Source organism: Anopheles aquasalis, chromosome 2, assembly GCF_943734665.1.
Source record: "Anopheles aquasalis chromosome 2, idAnoAquaMG_Q_19, whole genome shotgun sequence".
NCBI lineage: Eukaryota > Metazoa > Arthropoda > Insecta > Diptera > Culicidae > Anopheles > Anopheles aquasalis.
The window spans coordinates 66,520,979-66,543,146 of record NC_064877.1 but is presented as its reverse complement, the minus strand read 5'-3'; the positions used below and the strand labels follow the sequence as shown (position 1 = coordinate 66,543,146).

At 51.9% G+C, this 22,168-nt stretch overlaps 1 protein-coding gene across 1 annotated transcript in view; it reads left to right on the top strand.

Moving 5' to 3' along the window:
- LOC126571098 (protein bowel) overlaps positions 1–21,901 on the top strand; it is a 41,977-nt gene extending 20,076 nt beyond the window's left edge. Inside the window, exon 3 of the mRNA XM_050229365.1 lies at positions 18,990–21,901. Coding sequence (XP_050085322.1) covers positions 18,990–20,646 — 1,657 coding nt within the window. The 3' untranslated portion in view covers positions 20,647–21,901. The remainder of the gene's footprint in view (positions 1–18,989) is intronic.
- Positions 21,902–22,168: the final 267 nt, after the last annotated feature.

The following is a 22,168-nucleotide window of genomic DNA, read 5'->3' as shown; positions in this document are numbered from 1 at the left end:
AGCTGTCACTCCGTTCGCACATGACGCACCAGCTCGCACGGTGTCGGCCATTTTATTAAAAAGTTGCCAATTAGTGGCGTCTCCACGCGCGCTCTCTCTCTCTCTCTCTCTTCCCTGTGCTCCTCGTGATGAATCGCCAACAAGAAAAAGGAAGTTTGACTTTGAGAAGCCCCTGAGCGAGCTCGCGGACCCCTTTTTCGTGCGCTTTAATTGAGTTCCTGCATTTCGAATGGCCCTTTCCTGCGCCACTGCACTGTTGCCACTCATTAATATGCTAATGCAGATGCTCTGTGCCGCGAGCAGATGAAGCGAGAAGCAGCAGAGGTCGCTTCTTTCGTGCATCCATCGCCGTGCATCGAGCGAACGAACGAGCGATGCCCGTCTTATCGAACTCGATTTATCAATATTTACCACCGCGAGGGATACGCAAAACTGGTCCAGTCTTCCGGTCCGGTTTTTCCTCATCTTCCATTTCCCACGTCCTCAGTAAAGTCAGTCCAGTGAGATGGCGACTGGCGTATGCCGATTGCAGAAAAGTTTGCAGAAAACGAACGTTCGCCCACAAACGAAGTCGATACCGAGCTGATCTTGCTGTTGCTGCTGCTGCGGCTGCTGCTGTCTCGCTTGTTAACACATTCAGCACTCGAAAATTGGTTGGTTTTCACCACTTGACTGCACATGCCAATTGCTAAAAGAGAAGAGTTTGTTTGATGATCTTCGAACCAGCAGCAGGAGAAGGGAGTGTGCATCGGGGTGCGCTTTGCGGTGTCAGCTGCTTGTCGATAACTCTTTTCATTTGGTTATCCGGACACAAGCTCGCTCAACTCGCTCAACAACCACAACATACAACACAACCACAGCAGCAGCAGCAGCAGCAGCAGCAACAAGGGAAGAACACGTTCACCAGGCGAATGGTTCAAACCCATGTTTTGAGGTCCATTGCAGACCAGTACAGGAGATGGCTGTGGATGAGCGAGCACCGGTAAAGTTCAGGACGAGGACTAGTTTTCGGGGACCGAAGAAACATTTGGAAAACTTTGTCTTGGCCAATCCACGGTCCAGGAAGGGTCTTGCTCGATCTTGCTTGTTGCAGCTTGTTGCTAGCGATGCTGACGATGCTACTGGTGCATCATCATCCTCATCATCATGTTGTTCACTCGCCTGCACCATGGAGCAGCAGCAGCCGCAACAGCACAACTTCAGAGCTCCGATAGGTTGTAAAACATGCAATGAAACGTTAATTTGCGTTTTGGGGTAACCGAAAACAAACTGTTGTCGACGATGGGAGGGGAGGGTTGTGAGAGAGTGAGAATTCATCTCCGGGAAAACCCGAAAATCGATCATCGAGGTGTGTAATGTTATGCAAGAAACTTGTATCGTCGCTCTCGTCTCGTTACATCTTAAAAGAGCTACCTCGTTGTAACCGTTGACATGGTTCGTGGTAGCAGAACAATGAATATGAAATGGCGTAACTGAAAACTACCCCAGAACACCCTCCACTAGTTCGCTGCGGGAAATTGAAGATCGTGAGCGGAATGCTGAATGCACGAAATGAAAAACTCAATCGACCCCAATTGTCTGAACTGTCCGAGGTTAGCATTTCCCTGGCATTCCTTGTGCAACTCTCCCGTTCCGCTTCCTGCCACAACACCAACCTGACCGTCAGATCGACAAAAAAGAAACTTTTGTAATTTCATCCGCACACAACCAACTGGAACCTGGTTCTCTGTTGGCCATCTCCTCCTCCTCCTCTTTCTTTAGATGTGCACTTTGGCTGATTGTTTGTTGCAGTTGCAGTGCGTCAGTATGCTGCTGCTGCTGCTGCCGTGCCGAGAAAAGAGGGGTCGAGAAATTTTGGCGAACAAAAGCAAAGAGCGCAAGGAACTTTTTTTCACTTTATCCACTCCGTTTGCTGGAGGCCTAAAGATCCCGTGCATGAATGGGGGGTAGGGAGAAAACACAGAGAAGCTACATGGCCACGGTTGGAGTTCAGAACCTTCAGAGCAATCGATTGTGGCTTCCTCCCACCCGAAAGGAGGCCAGCGGCACCGTTGCGTAAACGGCTCACGTGCGCCTTTGAGGTGGACGATATAATTACATCCCGACACTGGGACCGGTGGGTGAACAGGCGAAACGGAAACAAATGCAAGCCACGGGGACCCTGAAGCGAATCGGTAACATTTTAAAATTAACTTCAGCGGCCACTCCCTTTGCGCCGCTCTGGCAATCGACGATATCGACGTGACCTGCGAGTGCTGAGCGCTGGTGTCTGCTGGACCGGACCACCTCGTATTGATTCTTCGACTTCGATAAAACTTTGAATCTGGCCCGAGGCGGCTGGCAGCAGCTTCATCGTGGCCAGCTTCGGCTCGTTCTTCTCCTGCGTCCATCAGCACAGGTTTTTCGAAGCTTCGCGCCCCTCCGGGTGTGTAAATGAGTATAACTCACTCGCCTTTCCAATAGCTGACTCCAAATCACTTAGTACCCTGGACGTCGAGCGTATCCGATTTCCATGGGATGAGTTTTCCCCCACGGACCGTTGGTCAGGCAGGATGATTCACTTCCTTCCATTAGTCTAATCGTTTCTTCTCTGACGCGTTTGTGGGCCAACATCGTCAAAGCTGTTGTCGCTCTCGAAGCACATTCTGGGTACCTATAGGAGAGTTGTGGAGAATGGAAAACACCTTCACCACCATCCCTGGGTAATGGTTGACCAACAATCTCCCTTTTCCGGAATGTTTTAATATTTTTATTTTTGACTTCTGCTTCTGGACTCGCCCTCCCGTGCCTAGAATCTCTCCAGGGGTCTCCAGGGGGGCTGTCTTCCTGTAAAGGAGCTAAGTAAAAGTCCGTGCCGATCCTGGCGTCGCTCGCCGCTGCCGTAATGGTCCCGGTAACTCCCGTCTGTTCGCTAGTGCAGCCAGCGCCAGAGTAAGGTTTTATGTATTTTATGCTTCACGCATCCTCTCCTGTGATTTGTTTGCGTTTTGCTCACGGGAAACGGACCCAACTTTTCCCAACAGATTTTTTCCCCGAAAGGAAAACGGGGCCCCATTTGCCATCAGCATTTCCCTTGGTTTCTTCTGGAACCTCGAACCATTAGCACGTTCCGTGTTTTGCGTGAAAGGTGCGCGCGACGCATTGAACAACAAAAAACAACCCTTCAACCTCTTGGGTTCCGGTGGGGTGGGCCGGGAGTTTGAGAATGCAAATTTTATGCCAAAAAGTGTGGAAAAATATGCGCAAACTCTTGAACGTTGAACGTGGAAGTTTAAGGGTGCGTTGCGTTCTCTCTCTCTCTCTCTCTCTCTCTCTCTCTCTCTCTCTCTCTCTCTCTCTCTCTCTCTCTGCGTATGTCTTCAGTGGCGCGTAGTGCGGAAGTTGTCAGGCCAGGTACCCGGCGAAGGGGGCCACTTTAACAAGCAGGGGGCGCATCTGCCACTGTCGTGGTTCCAATTGATAGGTGCTTTTTTGGCCAAATAGCTTCCCATCGAAACAGAGAACAAAAAAAGTATAAAAGAACTTGTTACCCAAACTTGGACTCACTTGAGGACCGTCGAGGTGCGTCTTTTTTTTCTTTCTGTAAACTTCTCCCAGGCGTCTACTAGGGGCCAGGGCGTTCAGTGCTACATTTTTTATTGGAACTTGTTATCTGTCTCTCTGTCTCTCTGTCTCACCCCAACACCGGAGCGTCACTTTCGACACTCGACAACTCGGCTGGCGACCGGTGCCGGCTAAAGGGTTCCAGCCCGTCACCAGTTTGGGAATCTTGGGAAGCTGGGACGGCGAGTGTATTGCATGATGGACAGAAAAAAAACTGCCTAAAGCGAGAGAAGGAAAAGAAAGAGGGGAGACCCGGCCGACTTGAAGTTTTGCCCATTAAAATTCAATAGATCATTAGAAAACAATATCATAAACGGTTCGCTTTGGCTTCGCGTTTGCGATAAGCGTCTTTGGCAACCGAGCAGGCCCCGCCGCACCGGATGGGCACCGGGAATGGACCGGGTTTTTGAACGTCAACGTTGTCACACGCTGAATGGGCTGACGGGCTGGTTGGCTTGCTGGCTTGCTGGCTTGCTGGCTTGCTGGCTGGCTGGAAGTGTTTTGTATTTTGCTGCTTCGTCTCTTCACCGCCATTGGTACCACCATTCCAAACACCACCCGGAATGGAATGGAATGGAATGGGTGTCCAGGATGGGCGTCGAACCACCGCGCGCCATGCTGTCGTCCGGCTGTTTCCAGCTCATTTGATTTGCATAGGAGAGAAGATGCTTCTCGAGGAGCTCGGTCTCTGCCGGCGTCTCGGGAGGAAGCGAAGAAAACGAATTTTTAATAGCTTCGCTCATTTCGACAACCGATCGACTGGCTGGCGGGCGTGGAGGGTCTGTGGAGCTGGACGACACTCGGGGCGGCCAGGGGCTCCGAGGCAGACTCCGAGATCGTCAGAGATTTCGACGTTTCGATGGCTTCGATTTGAATAATTTATTCATCGCCCAGGCCTTCCCGTGGCCAGGAATGTCCACTTAGCGTGATGCTTCCTTCGATGGCTTCTCGCAGTGAATGGAAGAAAGGTCTGATCTCTCCGCGACTCAACCTCCCCTATGCTATCACTCACTAGAAGTCGAAAACGGCGATAAAATAATCACACTTTTCGCATGCGTGCGTGCGTTGGACAGGGCCCGGACTTTTGTAAAACTTTTGACAGTTCTAGTTCTGTGCCCTCAACGCAAGGGGCTTGGAAGACATCCTACGCTTGGTTCGAGGTGATGGAGAAGCAGGACACTGCTTGGGTGCGAGGGAGGGACAACATTCCCTTACATGGAATGGGGCTCCGAGTCCCCAGTGCTTCTGCTTCTTTTCCGTCTTCTTCTCTGTGCCTTGTCCTTCGCCTCGCACGTCCTCACGGTGCTCCGGCGACGCGGCATGTGGCTACATTAAAGAGAAATAACATTAATTAGTGTTATGTTGCTATATTTAACACATTCCTTTCCATTCACTCTTGGCCGCGTCATCGGTTGGCTGTCAGGTCGGTGCCGGCCGGTCGGTCGGTCCGGTCTTGTCAGCTTTTAAGCGCTTACAAGAGGGCGGCCCGCAACAGGAAACGTAAAGTGGATTTAGCAGCTAGATGGATGGATGCGGATGGATGGATGGTGGTCTTCCTGTACGCGGTCTTCGGACGCTGGCTTGCGACCGAAGGAAGCTGCGGACGACAAGCGTTTAGTGACATTCTGAATGGCCGGCCAGGTCGGCGCGTTTGTGTTCTTCCGATTCTGGCTCTCTTTTAGCGAGTTGTGTTCTTACGACGCTGCGGTCCCTCGTTAGACACCTTAGTGTCAGGTGTGCGCGTCTTCGAATGTGTGATGCTGCTGCCGATGACGACGACGACTCAGCACACAACATACTTTCGGTCATTGTACGGGTGGTTTGGTTTTCCGTTTGCTGGAAGAAAAGATTCTTTCGAAAAACAATTTTGAAAAAAAACCTCCGACATGCATGCAAGCGACCATCGAGTGACGGACGTTCCGTGGCACGAAACTGTGGTTGGAACACACGCAGCCACAAAACTGCAACCCCGGGGGCGATGAAGCACCAAACCGAAGAACCGCAAAAGAAGGAAACAGGCGCGCGAAAGAGGAAATTTGATACCGAGAGAGAGATGGAGGCTGCTGCTGCAACCAAAAAATGGCGCGAGAAACGCGGCGAATACAATCGAACCACCAATATTCGTGGAGCACAAAAAACCACCTGCATTTTTTTGATTTATGGCCACAAATCACTTGCGGCCAAATGCACAAATACACGCCATATAATGATAATGATTTTGCACGTCAGCCTCGTATGCGCTGTTGTTGCGGTGCATTACATTCACCTTTTGTCCGTTCATTCGTTGTTGTTGCTGCGGCCCTCTTTTCATTCCATTCTGTGTCTGGTCATGCCCATGTCCACGAAAAGCCTTCCCTAGAAGCTGCTGCCATCAGTCTGCATCGACATAAAGTTTTAAATTGGCCCCAGATATTAGCTCCCCAAGGAGGGGTGTCACCAAAGGAGCACCAAGGAGCACCTTGGGCCATCGATAATGGAGTGGCGTCGTCGCGCAAGTGAATGGCACCCTCGGAGCACCCTTTGCTGGAGAATGCATAATTATCGGGAACGGCACTTTGCGTAATGAATATTCACCGTTCACCGTTCCGAACGTTCCGGCTCGTCAATCAATTTCAAAACCAGAGGCCTCCTCAAACCCCATCCCTAAAGCCCCTTTCAATTGACAGAAGGCCACTCGACACTCACCGGCAAGCGCGGAAGCCCCGCGCTTCCGAAGATAAGATAACCGCCGGCAATTGCAATGTAGTGATGAGCAGCAAGAAGGGGTATGAGGTGGCAAGAGGAGGGAAAAAGAACGCCGAGATGCTGAGATGTCGAGAAAAAGAGAGAGAGACAGAGAGAGAGAGAGAGAATCGTTCGATGTGATTCCATTAGCGGGCCTGTGTCTCGTTGCGACATGTGAGAAAGCTCCACTGATCATGTCATTGATTAATGCACTGGATCCAGTCAATCATTAGCGTATTTTCAGCAGCAAATGAAGCGAACCCTCTAGCGACTAGAGTGGTCATTTTGGCACGGACAGAGAGAGAGAGAGAGAGGGAAAGATTCTTTGGCTTCGGCTTGACTTCGGTCCTGGGGACAATGTTGCAGAACCTCAGCTCCCCCCCCTCGCCAGTCCGCGGCTACCGCGTATGATTAATTCCGCTCGATTACCTTGTGCGCCAGTGGCCAGAGCGTCACCCGAGATGTAATCATCTCATCTCGGCCAGGCGCTGTGTCCTCATGACAGATCACGAGCAGAGATCCGGCGACGGGTGCGAGGGATGAACGGTAGAACGATGACGTTCCCACGGAATGCACCGCCATCCGAAATCACTCAAACCGGGAGCCGGACGCGGCGACGACGACGTCACCATATTTGTGGTCGGTCTGGCCAAATGGAATCATTTATCAACCGTGGTCAACGGACGAACCGGATCGTGGTGATGGTGTATACCGGGTGCCCGTCAAGGACCATCGTCGTCCTGGTCCGTCCGCCGCCAGTGATGATGCCAAAAGGCTGGTGACAGTGACGGATCGATCAAATGGACCAGGTAAAGCCACACATTCCCCCGGCCCTCGGTGGATTGATTAATTTTTCACCTTTTTTGTCCACCGTACCACGCGGGAACGGAAGCGCCGCCACACTGGGCTCTTGTCACTTTTGTTGTTGAGTGAAGTTGGTCAAAGGGAATGGGTGCGCCCAACGTTGTTGTAACAATAACGAAGCGGTGAAGGTTAATGAAGGTTCGATGCTCCAAAACAACTCGACTCGACTTATTGGATGCTTAAATGCGGAGGGAATCGAAGAAGAGAAGAGTCTCTTTACTTACTTGCGTTGCCTCTCCATCATTAGTAGCCATTACTACGGACATGACATCAATATATTCGCAACCACCATCACTAGCACCGTTTATTGCATGCTTTTTTTGTTGTTGTTGTTGCTGGAACGTAACTGGAACCTGCCAGTGCACCCCAAGGGGCTGTCTGGTTGATAGGCGCTGATGCAATGCAATCGCTCAATGGCACTTGACATCGTGTCGCTCGGCCTCGGACGAATTATGCACCATTAACGCAATGGCATGCCAGCAGCAACAGCAACATTCCCTTCCGTTCGTTCGTCCGTCCATCCGACGCCACTGACGGTCCACGAGGACGAGAAATCGAATGAGGCAACGACAAAAACGACCACGGTACCACCAGGTCCGTGGCCCTTCTGCTCTTGATGAATGCCGATCATTGTACGTACGTGGTGTTTGTCCCCTTCCCCATTTGGCTTTCGATTCGATCGGTTACCGGGACCCAGCGACCGCGAAACCAAAACACCAACACCAAAAAAAAAACCACCACCAACGTTCCACCGACCGCATTGCATCGCGATGGCATCCGATAAAGGCATATCCGGCACACGATCCATCCACCACCAGCAGCACTGGGTAAAGGTATGCTCGTGCATCCGTTGGCCGAAGCATGAAAAAGGAGGAAAAATTGCATAATGGCCCCGGGGTGATGATGTCTAACCATCAGCCGGACCGAGGCAGCCGGATCGTCAAACCGATCCGGGCCAAACCCGGGATTCTCCGACATCTTGCATCCTCGCTCGCGCGCGCACACAGACGCACGCATCATCCATCAAATTCTCGTCGCCATCTCTCAACGCAGATTGTGACCGAAATGGCCACGCACACCGCGGTCGATGTGGTTTTTTGCCAGCATCAAATCATCATCGAACGATCGAACGGCGAGCGCGACGCGGGGTCCGGGTAACCGCATCCCGACTGGAGAACGCACTGGGCATAATTATGCATGTCAGCTCCCTCCGGTGGCCACCACCGCCCTATTCTCGTGGGATACTCTTTTGGATGCCCAGGTCCGGTTCGGTGCTTGCGTGTCGAACAGAATTGTCGACACGGCAAAGGGCCCCCGCAAATGTGGAGAGGTTATCGGTGATAATTACCTTTTCCCCACCTCTCGGGACCTTTTCCCCGGGGGCCACCCACTGACGAACTGGCGCGACGCGACCGACCGAATGTCGAAGTGGAATTTGCGCGCGCGCGTCGCCAACACGCACAACACAACGCAGTGCGCAGTAATGAGTAATTTCATGCAAGCTAATGATTAACCGTTCCTCTCACCTCACAAACTACACGTTATGTTGGCCCTCCCCTTCCCCCATCCCATGGGAATGATGCATCCACACTAACACACCGGCACTCTGAAGCTGCTTTGGAATGTGTTTTTGTGTTTCACGCACCATTCGCCTCGCTCGAAATCGAAATCAACTCAATAGTAAGACGCGGAGCGCGAGTAGAAGCGAACGAAGTGAAGCGAAGCGAGAACGAGAGCACCACGCAGCACGCAGCTTCCCAGACGCAGGCGAGTGGCGAGCATAAAAGCATTCCGTGATTTTGGGCTGGCAGACACTCATCATCGGACTCCGGAGCGGGCTCCCTGCCGGTTCTTCCCGGCCGGTTGGTTGGTTGGTGATTAATTTCAAGAACTGCGCCCTTTTGCTTCGTCCGTTTCGAGAGCGCGCCCCAGGACTTTGGAAAGCGAGCTTTTCCCGGTGGAGTCTGGAATGCCTCGGGAGTCGCTGCACAACGATTGGCGCCCGCCAGCAGCAGCAGCAGCCAAATTAGACCGTCGCAAATGATCGCCGTCGTCGTCTAGTCGCTCGGTGATGACGATGGTGGCCGCAGATGGTGGTGGTGGTGGTGTACGTAATTACACTTCTTACGTACTTCGGTCTCCGGTCCTTTCCGCAAGATTCTCCCCATTCCATTGTTGTTGCCCGAGCCCGCCTAGTGCCCAAGCCCGCCATGGGCCACGAACATTTGTCTTTCGCGCGGCCAGCCAGCCAGCGAGCGAACGATCGATCGAGGTCAGCAAATCGACCGCAGAATCCGTACCCCAAACCATCCTTTTCCGAGAGCGAGGTGGCCAACAACATACCAGCATGGTGTGAAGCGAATGGAGTTCAAATTTAGTTTTCATTTTATTTTTTTGTTTTCGATTTTTGGGTTCATCCTCGTACACTTCTTCTGTGTGCTGTCTCTTCGACACCATTAGAAGGGAAGCTGCACCGTCAGCTTCATTTCATGCCCCAATGTGTTGCTTCTTCTCTAGGGGGGTGCCCTGGGAGGTTGTCTAGCATTTGGAGCTCTCATTAGTAATCAATTACCGATTCTCAACAGTTCACACTTTAGCTTCAACTGCTGATTGAGAGTAATTGTTGGCAGCCCAAATGGTGGGCCTCTAATACCCATCAGCAGCAGCCCAGAAACAGGTGTTTGCTGGACCAAACAAATTGCCCAGAACTCGTTTCGATCGGAGCGAAGCGTAGAAAACGGTTTTCGTCTCAAGGGATCCCCCCCCCCCCTCGGATGGTGATGATGATCCCTCGAGTGTTATTAAGCTTCAGCAAATCGCGTCAGGCCACGTTCTCTGCGCCTCATGGATCGAGTTTTAACTTGATGATCTCTCGCGGAGGTTAAATGGGAGTTTATGTGCCAAAAAAACAAAAATTGCGGACCAAAAGTGGGTTCTGCAGGCAAAGGGGCGATTGCTACGAGCCATAAAACGGTTATGCCGGTACCGGTTATTGTCAAACCACAAAGCTGCCCCCCTGCACCCACCCCCACACGTGAACGGGGGCTCGTAAACGCCTCGTGGCCCGGGCTTCACATTTTGCTGGCAAACTTTTGCGTCAACATCAAGCCAGCGTCCAAATGACCTCCCGAGACCACCATCGGCACCACCGGCACCGATAAAGGTAAATGTAATCCGTGTCATAAAAATCGAACTCCAAAACAACTCCGAAATCGGCCCCACCGGCGGATTGGCAAAAACCGCAAAATGCAATCAAATGTCGAGAAGATGGCGTGCCGATGGCGCGTCGCCTCAGGATCCGTTTTGCCCAAGGCCCTTATTGTGCCCTGGTGTGTTCCGGTTTCATCTCCTTTTTCTCGGACGCGGTATCCTCGCGTGTCTGGCCGACGGTGAGACGATGCGAGCAATAATTTCGGTTCGGTTTCAGTCTCTCGGCAACCCTGCAATCAGAGAATCGGAGGGAATCCACAGCACAAAACACAAGTTCTGTCTCGCCAGTCGCAGCCGCAAACTTGACGCGAAGATACCTGGCGTGCTGCGTAGACAGTTCTGTTCGAAGACGCTGCGCGCAATCCATTTCCGTGCGAAAGAAGAACCAAACGGTGGACCTTGAAAACGCAAAGATGCCATCGAGTCGGTTCGAGCGAGTCTGGAGCGGTTTTTATGAGATTTTTGGGGCTTTTTTCGGGTTTGGAAATTGATGTTTCGCTTCGTGTGACCACAGTGGTCCAGCGGAGTTCTGTTTTTTTTTAGCATGATAAAAAGGAGCGAGATTCTAATGCTCTAATGCTTGATTATACATCAATCTGATCCTCATCGCATCAACCTTCAAGAGGGGCGAACTGACGATCATCCGATCCCCGAGGCGTTTCGCATCCATTCCCACACACTCACACACATAAATCATCTCTCGGCGCGATCACGATCGATGATCCTTGCGGCCACGGCACTTTACGATCCGCTCCACCTCGGAGCGGACCGAGACATTTTGCATCACGGCGATAATTGCGGCGCAGGATGTCCGTTCGGAGACGCTATTTCCTAGAAAGCACACGCTTGCCGGGCCGCTCCAATGGTCAATCCCTGGGACCATAAATCGTTTCACACGCGCTCTCAACTTAGCTTTATGAGCCTTCACTTTTCGAGGACGTTTATGATCATATTTTGCATCATCGCAAAGGTCTCTATGGCGATGGCGCACATTCGGGGAGGGAAGATTTATTCGAAATCTCCGATCGGAAAAAGAACGCACCATAAAAAGCTTCCAAAAAGTTTTTTTTTGTTGACATCCATCGTGGTGGTTGGAGGCCAATAAATAAGAAACTCTCTTTGGGATTATGAGACACTGCAGGACGACTGTCACCGTCCAGAAAAAAATCTTCGAAGAGATGCGCAAGACCTGTTTCATGCCCGTTTAACGTGAGAAGTTTCTCTGAAAGTCCGCTCTAAACTGCAGCAACGTTCACAACGCTCCTTCTTGGCACCCAACTGGTGACACTTGTTCCTCGCTTCTTTATGCTCTGCAACCTGCTAAACTCACCTCGGTCGAAAGCGAAAAACGAATGAAGAAAGGGTGAGGAAAAAGACGCGAAGCAGAAGCATCAGCCGCAGCATCAGCAACAGCAGCAACAGTGACCTGAAACGTTGATATAAATTATGGCCAACCGCTGTGGCGGCTCGTATCGCTTAATTATGCTAATTACCAGCCGCGAAAGATGTCGGCAAGATATTGGCATCGCGGTGTGAGCGTGTGTGCAAATGAGAGTCCACGGCGCGCTCCCAAGCGCACGCGAGAGACACAATTTATTCCGGATCGGATCCGGAGCTGGGACTCGCTTCGATTATTTATTTATTTTCTACAATCATTCCCCGGTGGTGACGATTGCAAAAGGAAACGATCTCGTGGCAAGGGAAGGCGGCAGGAGGACCGATGGCAGATTAATGGCATCAACGATCGCTCTCTCGATCGCTATTTCGGAGGGATTGATGTATTCATCGAAGGATTTGCCAAGCGGCTCTTCTCTCGTGGTCATTTCTACTTCGCGCAACTGTCACCTTGACGTGTCAGTGCCGGCACCGTCGTTAACCCTTCTCAACAGAATCCCGAATTGCCTCCATTCCTCGGCACTCTCGGAGACGTCTGCGGCGCAGGTCATAAAGTTTAACAAGCCACTTTTAGCATAAATTTTTATTAGAAACCCGTCAAAACATCAAACGCCCTAATGAGTCTAGGATGGTGCGCTAAATCTCGGCCCGGCTAGACGACCTCCCAGGGGCCCCCGCACCCGGTCACCGGTATTGATTTATGGCCTAGAACCCTTGGAACAACTCTTTTAACCAGTTCCGAGGTTACGGGAGGTGGGCTGTTATTTCAATCAAATTATAGACATAAAATTTCGAAAAGGATCAAACCATAACTCATGCGCCCCGTGCGAGCATAAACAGGGTGACCGAGAGAGGGAGGAAGCTAGCGACAGAGATAGCGAGCGGAAGAGGGGGAGAGAGAGTTTCTATTTACTTGACTGGCCCCGAAAAGGCTTCGGTTCTCAGGGTTGGATGGATGGACTTGGAGATCGGATAGCGGAGAGGACTGTTCACACAAGTGTGGAGTCGACGTAATGTTTGAATATGGCGGGCTCGACGCTTTAATCTCCGGCTCGTATGCGATCCCGCGGCAGTTGTCAACGGCTTTGTATAGACTGGAATAACGGCCTCTCTCTCACACGAGACACCGAAAAGGTTAAAACACTGGCCACACAACAACGATGCCATCATCGAGCTCAAGAATGAGCTGCTTCTGCCTTTCCGTGAGTCGTGCATCAGTTGAAGATGAATGACGTCCACCGACCGCACGCAGTGTATGACGACAGAGAGTTTGAAGTGTGTTTGGTCAGCGCCAATATTGATTTCACTCGAGCTGATCTTCAAGCTCCACCTTCCTCGGGAGCGGAACCGAAGACAATCTAGGGGCTGCCCCAAGATGCACTTTCCACGTCCACGGCGCGTCCAAAGAGCGCAAGCAAAGAGATCAGAAAAATCAATTAATAGACAATTCCATACGAAGCAGATCCACTCACGCGACGGCGTCGACGTCGAGTCGGCATTATCGTTTGAGTGGCTGAACTGTTTGCAGATGATTTCAATTGCAAACATGCAGAGAGTGGTCGGTGGGAGATACCTCGCGTACATCGCATAACTTGCAGCACGTTTGCTGTGATTTTTGAGTGGCGTACCAGGCATCATCTCGCAAAGATGCTTACCTGTCACGGGAGAGTGACAAGCGAGATGACTCTGTTATCGTGATGACGCTACTACTGCTGTTAGTGCTCTCCACTATTGTGTCCAGTTCCACTCTATTGGAAGAGAATGGCGTCGGTAAAAAGTTAGAGCAGTCTGAGGAAGAAACTTCAACAAGTGACAACACATCGGGCAATACACTGAACATGTTGTTGATCAATATACTCTCAGCGCTTACCAAGATGCGACAGATCGCATTTAGAATCCGGTACACCATGCTACAGGCCAGCTTAAGAGCAGCTTGATCTTCGCATTTTCCCAATTGAACTCGCCTCTCTGTTGCGTTCGCTTGCGGCCGAAGAAAGGAGAAAAAGCCAAGCCGATTCCGATAGCATCTTATAGTCGTTGGATCAACCTCGTCTTAAACCTTTGGCCAAGCCTTTAGTTGCCTTTAGTCTGGGCGGTCGTCATCGTGCGGTCTCTCTCATGAATATCAATCCGGCACATCCGGCGATGGCGCTGGCCTCCAAACGGGAAGAAGCTACTCCTCAGGCAAACGGTCGCTTCCTCGATGAAGGCAAGGGGTTGGTTTCCCCCATTCTGACGGTGGTGGTGGTCGTGGCCGATGGACGATAAAGATAACGCTCCTAACGAACGAACGAACGAAACCTGTTTCGGTTCGCATTCGCACAGAGACTCCGTCCGCTAAGCCGTCGAAACTGGTTTCGTCACTTTCAGGCAAGTTCTGTAGCACTGCCAAATGAGTTTTCGAAGCGTAGATCGATTGAGTTAGTGGAACCAAACCCCCGTGCGCAGCATGCCAGCAATCGTATCGTCAATTGATGAATTACAGACTGACCACCACGGCTCTCGCTCAACGCTGAACGCTCTCACTACAAAGTTGCCAACAATGCGCTGGCTAAGTGAAAAGCTAGATGCTAATGGTTGTTCGCACCGCATGACTTCTGGGTGTTGACTGGGTTTGAAACCGTAGAACTTCACGCTGGGGCAGGTGCCAACACTGTTGCTCCAGCTACGACTGCCGCTACAGTATCGCAATGACGGACATGACGGTGCCACGAGCAAAACGACGTGAGCGAGATTATTATGCATGCAAAGTGACTACGTATGTATCGCATGCTGGTGCTGTGGTTGCATCATTGGCCTCCGATTGGCACCCTGCCGGTACAGTCGTTTCCATTCCAAGCTGGTCGAGAACCGGTAGCACGATATGGTCCGGTGAGCACGACGAACTCGAACCCCTGGACGCAATTTATTCCATTAATTATGATTGGCTTCGGTTAATCATGGCTCGACGCCAGGTCGCTAACCGACCACAAGTGGACCGATGGAGCCTTACGGGCATGTTTGATGTTTAGTTGACCGTCCACCGGCACCACAGGCCACAGTAAACCAATTCGCGAAAAAGCCCTAACCTGCCTCACACCAAACGACTTTCGCGCTTTCGTTGACGTTCGAGTTGTGGCCTCTGGTGAATTAGTCAACACACAGCATCATCATCATCGTCCTGGGAGGTACGCTGTGTACGCTGTTGCGTCGACATTCAGCCACTAAGGAGCAGTGCAGCTCTGTGCATGGGTGTGGTATGCATAGCACCGGGATTTGTAGTCCCTTGAGTCCATTTAGGGAGCCACGAGCACCACGGCCGGGTCACCGTAGCGAATCGCATTTCTCTGCTGCAGTACCAGCTAGCATTTCGGCTTGGCGTGGCAATTCTGGACATTTGGTACACCATTTTCACCGCAATGCACCACACACGGAAAGGCATCATGAGGGGGAACCAACAAAAGTAATTAAAACAATGTGACTGTCGCTGCCGTAAGCTGACTGGCGTTGGCCCTCATTCGTATACCGTCAGCACAGATCAGAAGTGCAATGCAGTGGCGAGCTGCTGCTGCTAACGTTCTGACTGCCCTAGCAACGAGCCAGCGAGCTACAGCTACTATGTAAATAGTTACCAAATGCAGTGCTTTACAGTAATGTAAATGCAGCATCAGGCGATTCGATTCGACGTTGCTGGTGGCAACATCCGGGGGGAGCGTTTGATGGATTGGTGGTGCTAAGCCGATAATGGACACACAGTCCTCCTCTTTATAATGCTGTAAAATACATTTTGTGGTTCCAAATTAAATTGCAGAGCCACAAAATGTTAAACAGTGCTGTCGTCGTCATTGAGTTCGCCTCGAGCTAATCCAATCCGTGTTTAACAATTCATTAGTTAAAGGGAAGCGAAAAAAAGCTGTTGTTGCTACTGCGGAGCCCAATTTGCAAATTAATTTAACGCTCACCGAACGCAGCAGCACCAGTCACCAGGAGCAGGAAACAAAAGGAAGATAGGAAAGAAGGCGTTTGTTGCACGTTTGTTTAATGTGTTTAATTATGTGCATCGCTGATCATGGCGCCGATGTAACCTCACAGCCATCGTTGCTCAGGTGCCATCGGCACACACCAGCACACACATACGCCTCACGATAAGTGACCTCAGCATTGGCCAAAACACACAATCGATTCCCCTCAGGACATCCGCAGCGTGTTCATTCGTGCGCGTGCATCCGACATGGCCATGATGTCCCTTTAGCGCGTTTCGCTGTCGCAACACAAGCTGCCAATCACTCACCCCAAACATGCCGGATGTTGGCACAACTGGTGAACCTCCCCTCCTTCCAAAAGCTCCTCAAAAAACAACAACTGGACCATCTCGCGACTCGCGCGCGCACCCGAGGTCACACGGCGTGTAATGGGGACGAATATGGATGAGAGGACTGCATTGCGAATTGCAGCGAATTGCAGTTCTCACGTCCCCAGAACCACGGTCGGTGTGGGGTCCCCTGATGCTTCGTTCACGCTCTTCGTTGTCACTAACCAGAGCAGAAGTCTGCACGGCTCTTAATGTGTGTTGCAACGTTTTGTTTGTGCGAATTCCACGAACGCAAGGCTTCAGTTTAATGAACCAGCGATGAAGCTCCATCGTCTTCACTGGCATGGACGGTCGGTGGCCGGTGTCGTCCATCTCCTTGCCACCGCTCTAATTAAGAAACTAACCATCGTGTTGGGTCCGACTGGCTTGTCCTTCAGCCAGGCTAGAAGCAGCTCCACCACCAGCCCGACATTATAGGCTCCGGCGCATTATGTTTATTTTATGGCCAACCCATCCGGTGGTCTGCGCGTGGCCAGCAAAGACAGATAGAGGAGTTTTGCTCCCGAATTGCTGCCGCTGCTGCTGCCACTGCTACCCTGATCCCTGACACACTGATGACGCTGATAATGGCGTGTTATTATCATAATTTCAAAATCATTGCCTTGGGGGTCTTTGGGTTTTGGGCGACCAACACCACCATGCCATCGTTGCTGCAGAGACCGACGCAGTGCTGTCAACGAGACCTGGAACTGGAGCCCGGGAATGAAATATTACACCAGACCTCCCCATCTTTTGCGTTGGGTTTTCGCTAATGAGATCCGGCCTTCGAGCGCGCTCAAGGAGATCGGAGGACTGCAGTGTCCAGGCGCAGAAAAGAGGATCAGCATCCACAATAGTGCTACTGCCGTTGTCATAAATTGCCCACTAAATTACGCAACGCCCAGTACTGAATGGTGGTTCCGGTGCCTAGAAAAGGATGTCCTTGGAACATTGTGGTCTCCCCAAATCCCCGGGGGAAAACTCTTTGCACATCAGCATCCCCAGGAATTGGATACTTCGGTTGCTTGCTAGTTATCCAGTGGCGCTGATCTAATAGAGTTGCTGGGAATGTATGCTTTCGCTTATCCACACATTGTGCCAACAGTACAGTATTCACGTGCCAGACGCCTGGTGACGCGCGACTGCGCTCGTTCTGCAAATATTTTTCCAATTTGCTGTCTGCAATTCCTAGTAGCAGCAGCAGCAACAGTGTAGCACTAGAAACACGCCACCATAGTCGCTCGCACTGCAAGCATAACGCACCGCAAAGACTCCGGTCTAGCGTGCAGCCAATATTTGCCATTCATTAATGCAGTATCGATGCCGTTTGATGCACCGGCAGCTGCAGCTCTGGTGCTACGCCGAACCCGTGGCTAGAGGCAAAGCTTGACGCTCGAGCACAGCCGCTTCCGTGGCAACTTCCTTCAGGAATCGTGAACAAACAGATTGCCCTGTGTGCTAGAGCCTGGAATGGTTGTGCTTCTGTTGCGTGTTCGTGCATAGTGCACGGTAAGAATCCGAGCCAAGTTGGACTACCGTGTTGAAGTCAGCCAGTCAACCAGCAGCAGCAACCGGCCGGACTCACCATCTTAGCGAATTGGTTTTTCCCTTCGAAGAACGCCCCATCGATGAACCTTCGAGAGCCCATTTTTCCCTCTTCCTGGATGGCTTCGTCGTGATTGTTTCTTGTGCCAGTACTTGGACTTCACCATGGATCCAACGGATCGATGCATCACTCTAGCCAACTCTGGAAGGTGCGGGTCTTTTGTGTTTTGTGTTTGCGTTCGTCTTTCTTCATTTCGCCGCTGGCCATACTAAGCGAGCGTGTACCTCTTGGCCGTGTGCTTCCACGATAGTGGCTGGCAACCACGCTCGGGAAGATACCACGAGACCACGAGCCCTTTCCCTTCGATAGCGTGCGCTGCGCGGTGGTTTCATGTTTCGATATCATTTAGTGGAAGCAACAACCACAAAACACAGACCGTCCCAGCTGCCGTACCACCACTCCCAGGGCACACTACCGGTCCTCCAGGCTGTTGACAGCATCTCCATGCGCTGTGAATGGAAGGAAAGCCCTCAGCACGGCACGGCACGGCACAAGTCGAGTATCGAGGAAGGAGCTCTCCACACCAACCGACCAACCGACCGACAATGATAGGTACGGAAAGCAAGCATATGGCGCTGATATCGGTGCCAGGAAAGTGAGACACGATGCAACGATGCTGTTGCCGATGCCGATAACTTGCTAGAACCTCGAGGACACGACTCAGCCCAGCCTGGTTGGTGCTTTAGAAGCAAATCGACGGAATGATTGCGGTATAGCGGGGACTCGGTGATGGGTGCTTGCATATTCCTTGCCTTGGGATCTTGATGCTGGGGCCGGATGAGATAAATAATCAACGACATATTTCGTCCAACCATTCGTGCTCCACCTCTTGTGGCCTTCTTTCCTCGATCGAGGGGTACGGAAACACTGGCCTGATGGTGTAACCGCTCCTTGGTTTCATGGTTCCCGGGACTGCTGCTTCTGTGATGTTTTGTTGGTTGGAAAGCTCGAACCAGCAGTTCCAGAAGAGGATTAATGGAAGCAATGGAGATAGAAGAAGGAAGGAAGGAAATGTTGCTGGAAGCTCGGTACATGTGTTATTTTGGGGCCATCAGTGGCTCCGAGAAGTTTCTGTAAACCCTCCCAAGGGACTTGGATTGTCACGTCAAAGGTGCCATAACTATGGCTGCATCGCTGGGGGAGGGTGTGACTCACTCGAGCGATCTCGTCAGACGTAATAAATGTAATCTGACCCCTTTTTTTTTTACTTCTCAAACTTAACGCCACATTTTTTTCTTCTTCTCCTTCTCCCTGCAGATACATCCACTCGAAGGAAAAGCCCTTCAAATGCACCGAGTGTGGCAAGGGTTTCTGCCAGTCGCGAACACTGGCCGTGCACAAGATCCTGCACATGGAGGAGTCGCCGCACAAGTGTCCGGTGTGTAACCGTAGCTTCAACCAGCGCTCGAACCTGAAGACGCACCTCCTCACGCACACGGACCACAAGCCGTACGAGTGCAACTCGTGCGGTAAGGTCTTCCGGCGGAACTGTGACCTGCGGCGCCACGCCCTCACGCACACGGTCGGCGATGTGCCGTCCGAGGCGCTCGACGTCGGTGTCGATGACGATGGCCATCAGCTAAGCGATGGGGAGGACGAAGGGGATGAGGACGAGAGTGTGCTGGAGGTGGATTCACCGGTCCATTCGCCGGCTGGTCCACGGAACCGTTCGCTCTCACCACCGATGGACATGCCCGTATCGGCGGAACTGGACGATGAGGAACGTGAAGATGAACCGGGCCGGGCTCGTCGAAACGGTGACCGAGACCGCGAGCACGATGAGGACGAAGAGGAGGAAGAAGAGGAAGACGACCTGATAAGTGTGGCGGGCCACCACGAACCGGATCCAACGCCCGTCGTCCAGTGCCATCACGAGCGACCGATGGGCTCCAAGAGTCCGTACACGATGCGTCCGCAGCAGTACGATCGTCAACCGGCACCGATCTCTTCGTTGGCATCCGCTGGACACCATCATCCGGCTGGTTCGATGCATCCACCACCGGCACCACTCGGCGGTGAGCATGATCCCCGGGATGCATCGTTGCTACACCCAGCGGCAGCGGCACACCCACCGGATGTTTTCGTTCCGATGTTGCATGTCCGGCGTGATCTGCACCACAAGATGGGACTGATCGGCCGAGCGTCGGCTACCATCACGAGCGCTGGACTGATGGATCATCCATCGGTGACCGGTATGCCTCTGGGCGGTGGTGGATTCCTCAGTCATCACATCCCGCTGCGTAAGCGCGCCATGGGTCCCGATGGTGAACCGCATCCGATTATGGCCGCCAGAGGGGCACTGTTGGGATCTCCGACGACAGCTGCTCCAACGCCGCTTCACTTGGCACCGAACGGTGGTCGAGGTCATCTGAAGAGTCACCATTTGTCGGTGGTGGACGGTGGCGATCATCACAAAGCACCACCACCTGACTCACCGCACCGTGATCCCGGCATGTCCGTCCTTTCATCTCAGTCACTACCGTCCACTTCGCCCATTCTTCTGTCCCCACATCTACTGCCACCACCGCCTCCACCACCACCGGCATCACAATCGGTTGGTGTTGGTGGCCCACCGGCACCACTCGGAGCCCTCAGCACGATGGCCGTTCCGATGAATCTCGCCAGCCTTTCCAACATTCCCGTGGCACTGGCCGCATCAGCCACCGGTGGTAGCAGTAGCACCGGACCATCACCACACCATCCACCGTCCCACGGCAGTTCGACGGGATCCTCGAAAACACACTCTTCCTCCTCTTCCTCGTCGTCGTCCACGTCGTCTTCCTCATCGACGACACCGAGCAGCAGTACGGCGGTGTCTGGATCAGGAAGTATCGGAACAGTGCAAGCACCGCCACCGGCAGCAGCACCACCGAGGAAGACGGGCTTCAGCATAGAGGACATTATGCGACGTTAGCTGGGTCCATAATTGAATTGTACAAAAACCTGACACAAGGCTTCCCGGAGTTCTCGAAGACTTTGATCCTGATCATGAACCTGAACGGTGGTGACCTCGGTGATCCCTGATCTGAATTCGACACAAAGTGTCGTACTGTGTGCGGTGAACGCGTACCGAGTTCCAACGGTCCAATCTTCCAACCGAGTGTAGGTAAGCTAAGTGGTATTAGTGGATAGTGCGTTAGGGTTAGTCCGTGCGCAGCCAGCCCGTGCCTTTCGAATCCGATGATCTGCTCTAGCGTGTAGGGAACTAGGTGGTAAGACTCTTCCAGTTAGGTTGTAGGTCCCGTGCTGTTCTGCTCGATTGTTCCAGAGCAGCAGCAGCGCGCCAGGAACGAGTAATACGATACGTTCGGTCGCACCAGGTCCCGTGGTGGTCCAGGTCGCCAACAGTGTACAGCGATTTTTTTTTTGTTGAGGAAACAGTTTAGGTAACGCTTCGTTTCCCTTTCTCTCTCTCTACATTTAGTGTGTTTACTATGCCCTGTTTCTTTGTACTAAGCAGCCGATAATCGGCGCAGTGTTAGTGATATCTATCGGTAAGGTAAGGAAGCTAAGGAATCGTCCCTAGATTTTAATCCTATTCGTAAACCGTAGTCTAGACTTGTGTAAGCACGTCCGCTTCCGGGGAATCCCCCCTGGAGTGCTGTGTGTAGATTTCAATTGGAAGGAAACAAAACAGGAAAATAGGAAGCATTATGATAGGTAAGAGAGGAAAAACAAACGGAAAGTGAGAGAGCGAGAACCGATAGGTATCGACTTCTGTCCAGCATGTTCGTTGTTGCATTTAACAATCCAACCACTGCCGGTCGAGGATGAGTGAGTGTCGAGGAGAACCGGGGCCTATCGCGGGCTTCTGCTGTACATTACACCATCCGGTCCCTTCCAATCCTCGCCGAATGTGGTTGGTTCTAGAGGTTTAGTGGTCTTAAGCTAAGGTTTATCTGATAAGGTTAGGTGACATGGTCCTACTTGTAGTTCATCAGACAACCTTTAGGCGTAGCGGTTCGCTAGGTAGAGTCCTTGTGCTAGGTAGCGTCCGGCAGCATCGATCCGTTCGATCGATCGATGCTCTATAGCGTTGTAAGCCAACCAGTTTCATACTTAATTTTTTTCGAAGTAAGTTATTTGTGATTCACACGCGAGCATCGTTCTGTAGGCGTAGTGAGTAAGAAGTCGTCTTTTTTGTCCGATGAATCGATTCGCTAAATAAAGAGAACAAAACCTTTACAAAAAACACGAAACCAGAGTGTTGTTGGAGCTTTATCCCCCCCCCCCCCCCCCCTTTAATGGGGATTATTGATCGTCCGAAAGCAGCACCAGGGATTAGTGGGCTCCTTATCCGATCACGCATCGCATACCGAGGTCTCCCATTAAATTTCGCATTTCGTGTGCCCAGTTCGCTTCGCAGTTGAGCGTCTTGGCGTGGCTAATTAGTTGGCCTGGAAAGGATTGCTAAATTCAACCGAAACATTAGCTTA